General features: G+C 46.4%; 1 protein-coding gene across 4 annotated transcripts in view; it reads right to left on the bottom strand.

Moving 5' to 3' along the window:
• The window catches only part of PLEKHM3 (pleckstrin homology domain containing M3), a 200,162-nt gene that overhangs the window by 147,693 nt on the left and 37,087 nt on the right, over positions 1-15,382 (bottom strand). For all 4 annotated transcript variants that reach the window (XR_010725696.1, XM_066233578.1, XM_066233577.1 and 1 more), the window contains exon 3: positions 3,420-4,355. Coding sequence is in view for 3 of the 4 variants with exons in the window: in XM_066233578.1 (XP_066089675.1) it covers positions 3,420-4,355 (936 nt within the window). In the remaining variant the exon portion in view is untranslated. The remainder of the gene's footprint in view (positions 1-3,419; positions 4,356-15,382) is intronic.

The raw sequence follows: 15,382 nt of genomic DNA, 5'->3' as shown, positions 1-15,382 counted from the left end.
TAAGTTCAACCTTGTCAAGGTGCCCCTTTTTGTAGGTCAAAAACGACCAAATTCTGCAACTGCACGTAGTTCCCCCCGGCTCCACCTCTGACAGCCCTCTAAACCCGCGTGCGGGCCTGCCTTCGGGAGCTCTTGTCACAGTGGCCATTTGGCACTCACGATGTGATTATTTGATTCACGTCTTTCTTCCTAGAGGACTGCAAGTTCCGTGAGGGGAGGGACCCTGCCCACGGGGCCCTGCCCACTCTCCTGCAGCAGCGACTTGCCCAAATTCCGAGCACACAGTCAGAAACCTGGCACATAAAGTGGCGGAATGAATGGGAGGATTCATGTTCAAAGGCTTATTTCTCAGGAAGAGAGAACAGCAAGTGTAAAGACCATGGGAGCAGGATTGACCAAGGGAGGTTCCAGAACAAGAAGGCCACCATGGCTGGGCCTTCCCAAGCACAGGGCAGCCATGGAGCTCGGGAGGAAGCCATCGAACAAGCCGCACGTTATCAAAAACAACTATAAAAAGTTCAAGCCCATGTTAAGAAATATAGTTATACATAAGGATGTGTTTTCAAAACCATAACCTCAGGCATTTTAGGATGGTTGTGGTCCATTTTCTCTGCAGGGGCACTATAAGTTTCAAATGAAGAATATAGAAAATCCTTCACCCACCAAAAGAATTTAGTGCAATAAGGCCAAAAGTGCCATTTTGTAGATTTAAAAGCCAACATTTGTAGCTCCCCTAAATGGCAACTGAATGACATCATTATTAAAGGGCTACTCAGTGCAATCTTCCACTTTTAAGGTTTAGTCATCAAAAATATTCAAAGGGGGAGCGACTAAGTGGACATAAAACTTACACTCTAAAGAGGCTCACTAAAACCATGAAATATTGTGAATATTTCATGTCTCCTTAAAATAATAGATAAAGCCAACATTCAACTGAAAACAATTTACTGGACTTTTTGGCCTTCTGGAAAGTAAACATGCTATGTAACCAGCTTTTAAACAAATGTTTCTATGAGGATGCAAAGTTAGGGAACACAAGCACTACACGAAGAAGCACCTGGTTTAGATTAACTGTGTTTGTGAGAAACATAGATCAATTTTTAAAGTTCCATCTGCTATAATAATCTCGGATACAATGAACAGCCTCCCAAGTAATTTGAAAAACATTCAGAGCTTTGCTTAACAAGTTTCTGCCTTTTTCTTTTGAGACTCTGCCCCCTACAGGAGATGAAGTATTTCTACCTGAGGCAGGAAACAAGTATCCATTCCATGCAAGGCAATTAAGGAACATGAAAAGCAACCTGGTAAAACCACGCTATCACAGAGCAACTGAAAGTAGAAGCTTCCAATGGAGGAGAGAGCAAAAAATGACATTAAAACTGTCGATTTTTTGAATTGGCCACGCTATACAAATTAAGATTGACTTCTACCTACCCCAAATTAAAACCCTACCTGTGCCCTTAAAACTCCAAACCCACACATGAAGTTATAAGCTGAGCAGGGCAAATGAGTTTTAGGTCCATTACCCCCGTCTCCTGGGCTCCTGCTACCACCCACCCCCAACCTATTCTCCAACCAGCCAAATTTAATGAACTCAGCAAAGGGAGACACCCTAAAACATGGAACCCAGAGCAGCTGCCCAGAAGTCTATCCCTGCCCACTGTCGAATCCTTTTCCCATTCTGTTCTCCTCAGCGTCCTTCTCCCTCCCCTTCCACTCACCTTGCTTGTCTTTTTCCTGTCTTCCTTTCCCCACTGCCTACGCAGAGGCCTGCTGAATGAATGACACGTCTCTCTGCTTGCATTTCCCCTTCCTCTGCCTCAGTGCTAGGAACACTACCCATGGGGCAGGGTACAGCATATACTTTGTCAGGGAACAAACTTACGAGAGGGACATGAATTAGGTGACAACTAGGTGACAATCCTTAGGTTCACCTGCGGCTTTCCTCCCCTTCAGCTACTCCCATCCCTACCCTGAGAACTAAGCTGAGCTGTTCTCCCCGATTCTAATAACACCACGGATTTGTCGACCCTGCCAGCCATCTGAAGCCAGAGAGGTGTAGCACAGAGTTCAGACTGCATGCAAAGCAAGCACTCAGTTAAGTCATTGTTGAGTGTCTGAACTTTGAAATATCTCCTTTCTACGAGTATTAGTAGATAGCGAAATAACAATCATTTCTAAAGAACGGCACTAAAGTCACTAGCTCCTCATTTCAGAAGTAGGTGGCTGTTAAGGCCCAGCCCGCCCACAGATGTATGTGCCAGCACCTGGCGCGGCCTCCCTGCTGGCCGGTGTGTTGGTCTCTCCAGCCCCATCCCATACGCTTCTGTTCACGGTCGCTGAGCCCCCCAGGCAAAGTGAGGATAATTCACTTTCTCCCCACCACCCCTTAGGCAGATTATTCTTCAATAGGAAAAGCCACCATCATAACTAACCTAAGTTCAGAAACGGCGTTTTCAGTGTACCACCACTATTTGGCTGTTCAAATCAAGAGCGAGCACTAAAATTTAAATTTGGTTTTGGTTGGTGGTGAGCTTCTTGTACATTTTTACACAACGTACTTAAATCTGATATACTTGAATTAAAACCTTTCAAATCGGGCTTCCAATTAAAGCTGCCTTGGTGGTCAATTTCTCGTCACAAATAGTGGGTTTTAGCAAAAGGGGAATGATTTGATTTTTATTTTTAATAGTAGGTGCATAGATTTGGTGTAGTGAGGGTTTTTTCTTTTTAGTTTACTGCTTTGGGGAAGGTGCGGGAATGGGGAGTAGGGGAGAGGAGCCGCAGGGCTTTAAGAAATAACAGCTGACTTGGCCTTGGCCCCCGCTCTGTGTCTCAGCCTTCCGCTCTGTGTCTCAGCCTTCCGCGGCAGTTCCAGAGTCCCTGGGCTCCCCCAGGGTGGGGCAGCGCCCGTCCTGACTCAGAGGTCATCTGCTTCCTCACCATCTGCCCTGCTCTCCCCCTCCCCCAGGTTCTGTCAGGGCTGACTCTGCCGATTCTACCTTCACAGGATCTGACAAGGTCGTGATCGATGCTAGTTACTGACCGTGGACATTTTCCTGGCCTAAGGATGTTAGTAGTCAGCAGTGGGCCGCAATGTCTCTTATGAGACAATCTGTGGCGTCCACCTTCACAGTGACCTTTGTGTGAGAACGCAGGGGAACGAGCCACGGCAGACTCAGGAAGCCCAGAGTCGAGTCTGGCAATGCGTTGGCCAAGTCATTTTGATTCAATGGAGTCTGTCATTTCTGCCTATTTCCTTGCTTCGCCAGCATGGCATGAAGACAAACAGATGTTCTAATATAGCTTTTTAAACCAGAAGGAGCTGTGACTAGCCTACAGGGGGATTTTTCAAGTGAATTCCAATTGTGGGATTCAGAACTGTTTAATGAGCTTTTGGCTAGAAATCTGCCTCATACCTGCACATTTGAAACTCTGAGCAGTGAGTCCTCGCTCCAGAGACAAAGTGGTCAGGATGCTGAGGAAGCTGGTGGTCACGGACTGGCGCTTGCTCTTCCTCCGCTCCTGCCCGCCCGGCTGACCCCCGGGCTTGGTCCTCAGTGTGACCTGCAGGTTTTGGTCTGAACTCCTTGCCATGTTGGCAGCTGTTTTCAGCGCCTCCATCCATTCCTGAGCCCGCTGCCGGGTCTCAGCACGGAGGCGGAGGACATCTTGGGGGAAAATGACTTGAAAGCAAGAGTCACAGTCGTCCAGGTTGTCCATCTGGACAGCGAGGCACACGCCCACGTTGTAGCTCAGCAGCGGGTCCTCGTCCAGCTTGCCGGGCTGAAACGCCATGAGGGACGCCCTGCTCAGCACGAACGTGAACGCCTTCCAGTTGTTCTGCACGGTCAGCCGGTAGAGCGTCCCTGACTTGAGGATGTCCTGGTACCGCCTGGGGCTGTCCGCAACGGGGGACAGCACGAGGGGCTCACTGGGCTTCTTCTGTAAACAATGATTCTGGGTGCAGTCAAAATGGTAACCCAGCCCTGGTGAGTCTGCCAGCTCGTCCTGCCGACCCCCGTAACCAGGCACAGCGGCGTGCACAACTTCCCAGAGCTTCTGCCCCCAGTCCAGAGCCTCCCACGGCGACTCCGCCTTCAGCTGTAGCTGCGTGTTGTCATACAGAACGGTATCCACGAGCCTGGCCTCCAGGTTGCCCAGAACAGATATGCTCTGGAAGCGTGACAGCTGGTACGTGGCACAGGGGTTCCGATTCCCGCTGCTGTCCAGGCCGTAGAAGCTTAAGCTGTAAGGGGAGAGTTCTGCGTAACAGCTTTGCCAGTAGCTGTCGTGGTTCTTCCGAATCTCCAGGTAACCCTTCTTCAGAATGTTTGGGAATGCCTGCTTGCGTTCTAGAAAGAAAAAAACAAAAACAAGCAATGTATTAATTCATTAACATGAATAAATCAAATGAGATGAAAAGGCAGGTGCCAGAAACCAAACAGATCAGGGGCTGATACCTTTCTGATTCAAACTAAACAAAGCAGTAGTAGTAAAATCCCAAGATAGGACCTAACTGACAAGATGTAATTAGGGGAAATCTCAGGACTGAAAAACCAACTAGGGTGGACTTACAAGTATATGACTAAGTATTGGAAAGAAAAGCAATGTCAGTGTGACATGCAGAGCTCTGTGTGGAAAACAAACACTGGAAAAAATGTGACTTTCTATGCCTTGTGGACCCATGAAACAATTACACTTTGCCAGGATTTCTGGTTTTCAAGGTAACATTCCAGAGAGTAGCAAATTCCCAAGAGAATGTTCCCTGCCACCAGACCTAACTCCCTGCTAAGCCTCGTCTTTCTTTAGGGTGCCGAGCCAGGAAGGGGCGATGGCAAGAGAGAGCAGGACACGTGCTGCTCACGGACTCCTGTTTCTCAGGCCCCCGTTAGCCTTCAAGGCTGGGTCCTGAGCCCTCCCGCTTCTAACCAGTTCTCCAGACTTGACTCAGCCAGCTCTCTCTCTAGTCAGGTCCTGAGCTCCCCGCTTCTAACCAGTTCTCCACACTTGACTCAGCCAGCTCTCTCTCTAGTCAGGTCCTGAGCCTTCCGCTTCTAACCAGTTCTCCACACTTGACTCGGCCAGCTCTCTCTCTAGTCAGGTCCTGAGCCCTCCGCTTCTAACCAGTTCTCCACACTTGACTCAGCCAGCTCTCTTTCTAGTCAGGTCCTGAGCCCCCCGCTTCTAACCAGTTCTCCACACTTGACTCAGCCAGCTCTCTCTCTAGTCAGGTCCTGAGCCCTCCGCTTCTAACCAGTTCTCCACACTTGACTCGGCCAGCTCTCTCTCTAGTCAGGTCCTGAGCCCTCCGCTTCTAACCAGTTCTCCACACTTGACTCAGCCAGCTCTCTCTCTAGTCAGGTCCTGAGCCCTCCGCTTCTAACCAGTTCTCCACACTTGACTCAGCCAGCTCTCTCTCTAGTCAGGTCCTGAGCCCCCCGCTTCTAACCAGTTCTCCACACTTGACTCAGCCAGCTCTCTCTCTAGTCAGGTCCTGAGCCCTCCGCTTCTAACCAGTTCTCCAGACTTGACTCGGCCAGCTCTCTCTCTAGTCAGGTCCTGAGCCCCCCGCTTCTAACCAGTTCTCCAGACTTGACTCAGCCAGCTCTCTCTCTAGTCAGGTCCTGAGCCCTCCGCTTCTAACCAGTTCTCCACACTTGACTCAGCCAGCTCTCTCTCTAGTCAGGTCCTGAGCCCTCCGCTTCTAACCAGTTCTCCACACTTGACTCAGCCAGCTCTCTCTCTAGTCAGGTCCTGAGCCCTCCGCTTCTAACCAGTTCTCCACACTTGACTCGGCCAGCTCTCTCTCTAGTCAGGTCCTGAGCTCCCCGCTTCTAACCAGTTCTCCACACTTGACTCAGCCAGCTCTCTTTCTAGGTCAGCTCTTGGCTTACCATACTTCCCCATGAGTAAGACGCACCTTGTTTCAAACAAAGTTGGGGTCTAAAAACTGGGTGTGTCTTCTACAGTGGTTGTAGAAGTGTAGCATTTCAAGTGCCATAGATGGAACTGAGGACGAGGCAATATGTGAAGACAGTGATTTGGCTTCAGACACAGATGAGGACAAGCTAATGGATGGGAGTTTTGAGAGTGATGAGTTGTATGAATTTTATGATGAATAAAACTTGATTCAATAACTTTATGTAATACATTTTTTTTTCAGATTTTGGGCCCTGAAATTAAGGTGCGTCTTATACATGGGGAACCCAGTAGATAGCAGTTGCCGCTCTGCTCTGAGCCTGACTGTGCTGAGGCTGTCCCCTCTGCAGGGACGCTCCTTCCCACAGCCCCTCCCAGCTACCACACCCCTGCCCTGCACTGAGCCAGCCCTCTTCCGGAAAGGGCTCTGTCCTGCCTCCCCCAACCCCACCGCTGTGCCTGCACACACACCCCTAGGTCAATGTCAGATGTCCCTACTATATTACTCCTCCTCGATGGGTTCTTATCAAGCTGTCCAAAAATCATTTATTTAAATATCAAAACAAATAAAATAGGCCCTAGCCGGTTGGCTCAGTGGTAGAGCATCGGCCTGGCATGCAGAAGTCCCGGGTTCAATTCCCGGCCAGGGCATACAGGAGAAGCTCCCATCTGCTTCTCTACCCCTCCCCCTCTCCTTCCTCTCTGTCTCTCTCTTCCCCTCCTGCAGCCGAGGCTCCATTGGAGCAAAGATGACCCGGGCGCTGGGGATGGCTCCTTGGCCTCTGCCCCAGGCGCTAGAGTGGCTCTGGTCACAACAGAGTGATGCCCCGGAGGGGCAGAGCATCACCCCCTGGCGGGCAGAGCGTCACTGGGTGGATCCCAGTCGGGCGCATGCGGGAGTCTGTCTGACTGTCTCTCCCCGTTTCCAGCTTCAGAAAAATACAAAACAAACAAACAAAAAAAACACAAATAAAATACATTTTGAAGTGTTGTTGTTTTTTTTAAGAAGTCTGTTCTCTAACCCTGGCCAGACAGCTCAGTTGGTTAGAGCTTTGTCGTCAAGTGCAGAGGTTGCTGGTTCAATCCCCGGTCAGAACACATACAGGAACAGATTGATGTTCCTGATGTTCCTCTCTCTCTCTCTCTCTCTCCCCCTTCCTCTCTCTCAAAAATTAAAAAAGAAAAAAAAGAAAAAAGGCTTGTCCTCCCTACTTAGGGTAGGGGTGAGGTCTGTCTTTTTATCCTTATATCACAGCACATGATGCAATGCCTGGTACATAGCAGATACTTAAAAAAACAACGTGAATTAGAAATAAAGCTTCTAGCACAAAGCCCAGCACACAGTAGGTACAGCTGCTTTCCCTTCCATGCTGTTTCACAAGGCTATCTGGTCGTGTTATCTTTAATCAACGACTAACTGCAATATACACAAGTTTAATACTTTAATAAAAGGGGACATCACTTGGGTGATATTTCTTGGTACGTTTATCAGGCATGAACATGACAACCATGAAAGAGGAAGCAGTCCTCCCTGGAAGGGACTTTTATTTCTGAGATGTTTCTCAATCTCTTTCCTGACACACATTGAAGACAGTCATAAGCTAATTGAGTCATTCACTACAGAAGACAAATCATGCTCCCAAAGGGCATGATTTCTGATCTTGGCTGAAGAAAAAAAAAAACACCAGTAACACAGATCTAGATCCTAAAATAGCAAAACAAAAGAGAAAAAAAAAAAAAGAAATGAGGCCGAGAAGAGCCCATTTTACCTGCTTTACATCTCTGGTCCTGGCATTCATTAGTATTTCTGTGGTGACTCAAAAGCCATTAATTTCTCGCTACCCACACTAATCCCTTTGTAGGAAGAGATAATGGAGGCCTATTCTCAGGCTATCTTCCCTCTCTGATAATGCAATAAGGGAGGCAGTGCTGCCAGACACTGCCCCCCCCCCCCCCCCCGTTCCATCAGGGGCTGATGACAGTTCCACCTTTTCCATAATAAGACTCGGAATCCAGCGTCCTTTTCCATAATAAGACTCGGAATCCAGCGTCCCTCCGTCCCCATCTCTCCTGTGACCCCGCGGCTCAGCTACACAGCCCTGAGTGAAATAAAAACCACCTCTCTTGCTTTTAGCTGGAATTTTCCTCCGTTTTTCTTTCCTCCCTGAGAGCTTTTTACAACAGCTATGCCATAAATTAGAAGTGCTACTTTAATTGGGCCCGAAGCAGCGGCAAACCGAACTGAAACCTCACTTCCTCCTAGCTGTACCAACTAGGGTGGGAGATGAGGAGTCCTCTTGGGGAGTCTCAAAAGTTCTCTCACCTTCTTGATGCAGAAGAAGGGTAGAAAAATGCAGTCAGTGTTTTTCCCCACCTCACTCAGCCCGCTCTAAACAGATTTGTTAACTGGAGACAGAGAGGGGGGATTAGTCATAGGAAATGGCCCACACTTGAAGGTTGAGTTTGTCATGTAATTGCTTGAAAAATAATAATCAAGAGGAAAGCAAATGTGATCAGAAAACTATTCTCTGGGGTGTGTATTCCTTTCTGGAGTGCCTGATATTGCAGACCTTATTAATATTTTGGGTGTGAAATATTATCATTGATTGTAGAGAACTAGAGAACAACCATTTCTCTTTAATCTCTAACAACTGCAACTTTCTATGGGGTCTGAAGTTTATTTTTAATATTTCCTGTATTGACAGAGTTATAGATTTAATCTAAGTTATAGATTTAAATCATAGCTTTCATTAATTTACTATAGTTCAACTTGTGTTTCTCCAGATCATATCATTTCAACTCATTTAATTAGCCCCCCACATTATAGTGTTCAATTTTACAAATTAATATAGAATATCTGTCTTAACTAATATCACAAATGATTGAGAGACCACTGAAAAAGATTACTGTGAATGCCTCAATAAAATATAGATGATCAAAATGAATTACTGTGCCTATAAATTTCATACTGCAACCACAAGACAGTAATGCCTCAAAAAAAAATTTCCCCATTGCTTTCCACTTCATAATATGAAGACCTGGTTCAGTTTCCCTCCATGAAGACCCTTCTTCTCCCCTCCTTGTCTTATGGCAGCCAGTGCAGGGGTGAAGGCCAGTAACTGCCACCAACTGCAGGGGAGAAGGCCATTTCCCCGTCTGCATCTGGGCCACTTCTGCCCTGCCCACAGAGTTCCGCTTTTGCCATCATTTCCCCTCTCAGTTCTCAAAAAGGTTTCCACTCCCACGGCCACCGCCTGAGTCAAACCCTGACACAGGCTCACGCATCTGGTCCTCCTCCATCCTGGCCATTGCACACACTGTTACCAGGTTAACCTTTTTGGGTCACTTGTTCAGTCAAACCCCTTCACGAGTTGGTGCTACACAGTCAAGTCCAAACTCCTTCTCTTGGCCTTACAGGATTTTATTACGGAAAATTTCGAACACGCTCAGAAGCATGCAGAAGAGTCAAGTGAACACCCCTGTGGGATCATCCCTCAGCTTCCAAGTCCCTGGATTTCCACTCCTCCAGTTTCACCTCTCCCACGGCACTCTGAATCTTGCTTTGTATTTATTTGTTTCTGCTGGGATATTTGAAAGCCAATTGCAGACCTTTTATCATTGCTATATCATAAATACCTCAGGGTGTAGAACAAATAAAAACTTCAAAAATATATAGACGATACCATTTTCACTCCCAACAACATGAATATTCCTTACCTAACACCCAGGCTTTGTCTAATTTTGCCAGATTGCCTCAGAAACTTCTTGAACACAGATGGTTTGTTCCAGTTAGGTTCACACACTGTTTTGGTTGCCGTGTCTTTTAAGCCTCTTTAATCTGTATCAGTTTCCTCTCCCTCCTTTTTTCATGACATGCATTTATGAAGACATGCGTCCACTTGGCCTGTAGCGCCTCACACTAGGGGTTTCGCAGAGTGTGTCCTCGAGGTATTGTTTAACTGTTCTTTTGTCCTCCGTGTTTTCTGTCAACTGCTATTTAGATCTCAAGGCTCATATTTCAGATATTACTTCACATTCATCAAACATGTATTAAATTATACAATAATGTTATTTTTAAAAAACAGTGAGAGGTAAAAAGCAAAGAAAAAAAAAGTACCTGCCTCCACACCCAGCACCCATGATTCTCCCACCCAGACTGTGTACCATTTGAGCATGGGGTCACTGGCTTGAGTGTGGGATCATAGACATGACCCCACAGTCGCTGGCTTGAGCCCAAAGGTCGTTGGTTTGAAACCCAAGGTCGCTGGCTTGAACGTAGGTTGCTGGCTTGAGCAAGGGGTCACTTGCTCTGCTGTAGCCCCGGGTCAAGGCACATATGAGAAAGCAATCAATGAACAACTAAGGAGCCACAACAAAGAACTGATGCTTCGCATCTCTCTCCCTTCCTGTCTGTCTGTCCCTATCTGTCCCTCTCTCTGCTCTCTGTCACAAAAACAAACAAACAAACAAACAAACAAAAAAACCATGTCCAGATCACAAGAAATGGAACATTTAGGCAATCTAGTTTACCAAGAAACCCTGAACTACACACGCATGAGGTCACGAGAATAGGATTCTGAGGATCAGGCAATAATTAGAATGAAAGACCAAGAGCAACATTTTAATGTTTCCCAAGAACTCCAAAGCTCATGTGATGTCAATATCCCAAGTCAAAACTGTCTAGGCAAACTTAAATAAACATTTGAATTCTCAAAACAAATTAATAAATGTGAAAGGAAGCCAAAGTGGAGAGTTAAGGAGTACTCATAATACAACGACATTGCACTCTGTCCCAGACAAACCCGGAAGGATCGCCTCTTGGAGTTTAGCATATATATTACAATACTTCGCTGTCCGTCATCTTTCTTTTCAGTTTCCCTGTAAGTTACCCAGACTACAGCAGGCTATAAGGAGAGATGATCTTAAGATCCGAAAGCCTAGGAAACAGGATTTACAACTATTAAACGGGCTCAAAAATAAGGGAGCAAAGCAATTTGACATAGGTTTACTGAGTACCAAGCATGTGCAAAGCAGGGCACTAAGCTTTGTTGGAGAAACAAAGATAAAGTTCTCAGAGTGTTTACAATTTGGTTTTGTTAAATGAATCTAATATGAGACTTCCAGATCAATATAAATTGATTAGCTCAAGATAAAGGAGAGCCCTGGCCGGTTGGCTCAGAGGTAGAGCTTCGGCCTGGCGTGCAGGGGACCCGGGTTCGATTCCCGGCCAGGGCACATAGGAGAAGCGCCCATTTGCTTCTCTACCCCCCACCCCCTCCTTCCTCTCTGTCTCTCTCTTCCCCTCCCGCAGCCAAGGCTCCATTGGAGCAAAGATGGCCCGGGCACTGGGGATGGCTCCTTGGCCTCTGCACCAGGCGCTATAGTGGCTCTGGTCGTGGCAGAGCGACGCCCCGGAGGGGCAGAGCTTCGCCCCCTGGTGGGCAGTGTCGCCCCTGGTGGGCGTGCCGGGTGGATCCCGGTCAGGCGCATGCGGGAGTCTGTCTGACTGCTGACTGTCTCTCCCCGTTTCCAGCTTCAGAAAAATACAAAAAAAAAAAAAAAAAAAAAAGATAAAGGAGAAACCATAGTGTCACTTTAGAACACAGACACTCCTACAATTAACAAACAAACTATAGAAATGATCCCTGAAAGTACAGTCTTACACTCCTACAATTAAGTTCTTCATGAACTGGCCAATGCCAATCAGCTGTACACAAGGTTACTATCTCTTGACTTCCAGGTCCCATTCCCAGCTTCCCATTCCCAGCTTCCCAGACTACAGCGCCATCTGGTTCAACCTGAGCTCATGGCTCTGGCCGGGTGCTACCAGCGTGCCACTGATGGCCTCAGCCCGTGATGGCGAACCTTTTTATAAAAACCGCCTACTTTTGCAGTGCTGGCCAACCTGGTCCCTCCCACCCACTAGTGGGTGTTCCAACTTTCACGGTGGGTGGTAGCGGAGCAACCAAATGGTGCAGAGAACTTTTTACACAGGGGGCCAGTTCACTGTCCCTCAGACCATTGGAGAGCTGGACTATAAAAAAAACTATGAACAAATCCCTATGCACACTGCACATATCTTATTTTAAAGTAAAAAAACAAAACAGGAACAAATACAATATTTAAAATAAATAACAAGTAAATTTAAATCAACAAACTGACCAATATTTCAATGGGAACTATGCTCCTCTCGCTGACCACCAATGAAAGAGGTGCCCCTTCCCGAAGTGCGGCGGGGGCTGGATAAATGGCCTCAGGGGGCTGCATGCAGCTAGTTTGGGGACCCCTGCCCTAGGCAAACTCATTAGTCAACAGAGCCAAATATCAACAGTACAAAAGAAAGAAATTTCTTTTTTTTTTTTTTGAAAGAAATTTCTTTTGAGAGCCAATTTTTTTTTTTCTTTTCATATATGGCAAAAGAACCTTTGCCGACCTCTGATCTATAGTGGGTTTTTTCCTAATGTAATCGGGCTGCTTTGCACTGTCTCGGGAGTCTTATGGTGTTTGCTTCAGTTGCTGTGGGGGAGTAAGAGGTGAGCCTGAGCTTCTGAAACACAGGAACTCTGCTGTGATGTATCTCGGGATATTATGATTTAACTGTTCTGATTTTTGACATTTCCTCCATTGCATTCCTTTGCCCTCTTATTTGGAAACTATGCAAATGTTCTCATTTTCCTCAAGTTCTCATTTTATTCAGTTTTCTATCTATTCTTCCTTCAGTGCCCTCCAATTTCTTCATCAAATCTGTGATGTATTTTCATGGGCTTTTTTCCCTATCTATTTCTTCCCATAGGTTTTATCTCTCCTATTAAATTACCTTGTCTTCCCTGAGTTCTTGTATTTGTTTTGTGCTCCTGGTTTATTAAATTACAAAAAATTCTTGTGAACTATTTGTTCACAATTATCAATTGCTCCATAGCAACAGTATTCTACTAACTGTTCTTCACTTACCAATAACATCTCACTGAGTTAGGTTTTCCATTTGTACATTTCATGTAAGTTTTCAAAAATAAAGTTATTTCTAAGTTGCTTGTTATTCTTTAATGACCATAAGATCTATAGTAATGATCCTTCATTCATTCTTTTTTATTATTGACTTATTGTGTTTACATAGATTCTAGTGTCCCCCCGAATATTTCCTCCCCTCCATGTTCCCCAGTACCTCCCCCCTGTCCCCCTCCCTGTAACGCCTTCCCCCCTTCCCTCTAGGATTTGCTTTTCTGCTCTCATCCCATCTTGTCACCCTATCATCCCCTTTCCCTCTGTCTGCTTTCGAGAGCCAAATTTTTTAAACTTAAACTATATAGGTAGGTATATTCCTTATCGAGGTAGCTCCTGCACGTGGTATTTTGTGGAAGAGCCACATGTGGCTCGCGAGCCGCAGTTTGCCGCCCAGGGCCTAGGGGCACGAGAGAATGCCGTTACACTCCCTCAGAGGCACAAAGTTCCCAACACTGGCCATCCACCTGCCAGTCCCACTTCCTCCGCCAAGACTGCGTGCTTCTTGGGGGTTAGTTACAACATCTAGGCTTCAGGACTCAGCTCTAGTTCTCCACTCCAATTCCAGGGGGACTCCTGAACCTCATCTCTTACAGACTGACCTGCTCTCAGCTCTACCCACCCTCCACCTAGCGTAACAGCCCCAACTTGCACTGTCTGAAGCAGTGACAGAAGGCAACTTTCATTGACTACTACCACCTGGAAGCCGGTACTAAGGAAGATGCTGAGACCACATCCAGACTCTGAGGGAAACGTGCTGTGATGTCACTGAGTTAGCAAATTATATGTATGTATCTGCCATCTGGTTTTAGGATTTTATCAAGGAGGTTGCTGACCCTCCTTACCTCCAGAGACCTAATTCTCTCTTCCACAACAGTAACAGCCTAGCCTTCTTAGACCCCCTCGTCATCACATCCTTACGGATTTCCAGTGCGGTACGCCTTCCTTTTTCACGCACCATGTCTCTGCCTCCTCCACCTAGCCGACCTTCTGCTCCGTCCTTCTAAGGCCCTTAATCATGAAACCCTCCCCCCTCACTCCTTACACTCTCCTCCTTGTTTCACTGGACTCCTTCCCCCTCTAGAGTCTGCGGTCAGTAGTGAAAATGTTTCCTCATGCTTCCCAGGTTTAATCACCAACTCTGGATCACCACCATCATCCACAGGGCGGGGCACAAGTAGGTTTACAGTTGTTCATATGGGAAAGAATGCAGTGATTCGCAACTGATAATTCAAGAATAAACTCCGTGTTTTGCATACTTACAACCATAAACCTACTTTTGCCCCACCTGTATACTCTCTGTGTAAGCCTAGCGTGTTTCAGGAAGATGCAGAAGCATTTACCCAGGTGTGTAGTCCATTTGGGGTGCTATAACAAAATACCACGGCCTGGGGAACCTGGAAACAGAAATTTATTTCTCACAGTTCTGGAGGCTGAAAGTTTGAGCTCAAGCTGCAAAGGCCACCTTTTTACTGCCGCCTCACATGGTGACAGGAGATGGGGAGCTGTGTGGGGTTTCTTTTATAAAAGCGCTAATCCCACTCATGAGGGCCCCACCCTCCTGACCTATAAGCACCTTTCAAAGGCCCTACCTCCTCATACCATCACTTCAGGCACTAGGAGTTTAACATGTGAATTTTGAAGGGACTCAAATATTCATACCAGTAAACAGATCTATGTTGCTCAACTTGTATCGTATTTTTTAACCCTGACAATTCATTCTTTTATTCATTTCAACGGATCCAAACACAATCCCCAGAACAATTTTTCCGCATCTTCTTTGCTTTCCCCAAACACTTAGTTGCACTGTCTCTCTGCGCACTGCAGGGCACTCCTTTTCCTATGCTGTACTTGTGCCCCCTTCAATATGACGTTAACCCATGTCCTGTACAGTGCTAGAGGATGGCTTAATGTCACAAGTGCTGAAGCCAGGTGGCTTAAGTTTAAATAATAATTTTGCCCTTGCTGGTTGTGTGACCATGGGCAAATTATTTAATCTGAGTCTCGGTTTTATCATCTTTAAAACGGGGCTATAATAACAGCACCTACTTGACTGTACTGTTGTAAGGAAGAAATCAGCAGCTCTTAGAACAATGTCTGATGCATCTTAAGTGCTCAATAGCTGTTTCCTATTTCAGTCTTCTGATCTCAAAAGAAGCAACTTCTTATCTCCTTGTCTGAGCCTTCCCTTGCACCTCTACTCTGTACCTAATTTTCCCCACATCTTCAGAATCCCTTCCTCTATAACATTTTCAGTCGTCCCTTTATTAATCTCTTTTCCTCATGTCTTCCAATATTTTACCATTTGTTTTGTCTATTAGAAAATTATTCACGTGGTCCCACCCCTCCTACCCGATCTGTCTCCTTCCTTCAGATTCCCGATTATTATGCCTCCACTTCCAGTTGGCTCTGGTTATTGCTCTGAGGCCTTCTCTCACTCCAGCCACAACCTCCTACGTCC

Source organism: Saccopteryx bilineata, chromosome 5 (assembly GCF_036850765.1).
Source record: "Saccopteryx bilineata isolate mSacBil1 chromosome 5, mSacBil1_pri_phased_curated, whole genome shotgun sequence".
Lineage (NCBI taxonomy): Eukaryota > Metazoa > Chordata > Mammalia > Chiroptera > Emballonuridae > Saccopteryx > Saccopteryx bilineata.
The sequence above is the reverse complement of the archived record's forward strand: the minus strand, read 5'-3'. Positions and strand labels throughout refer to the sequence as shown.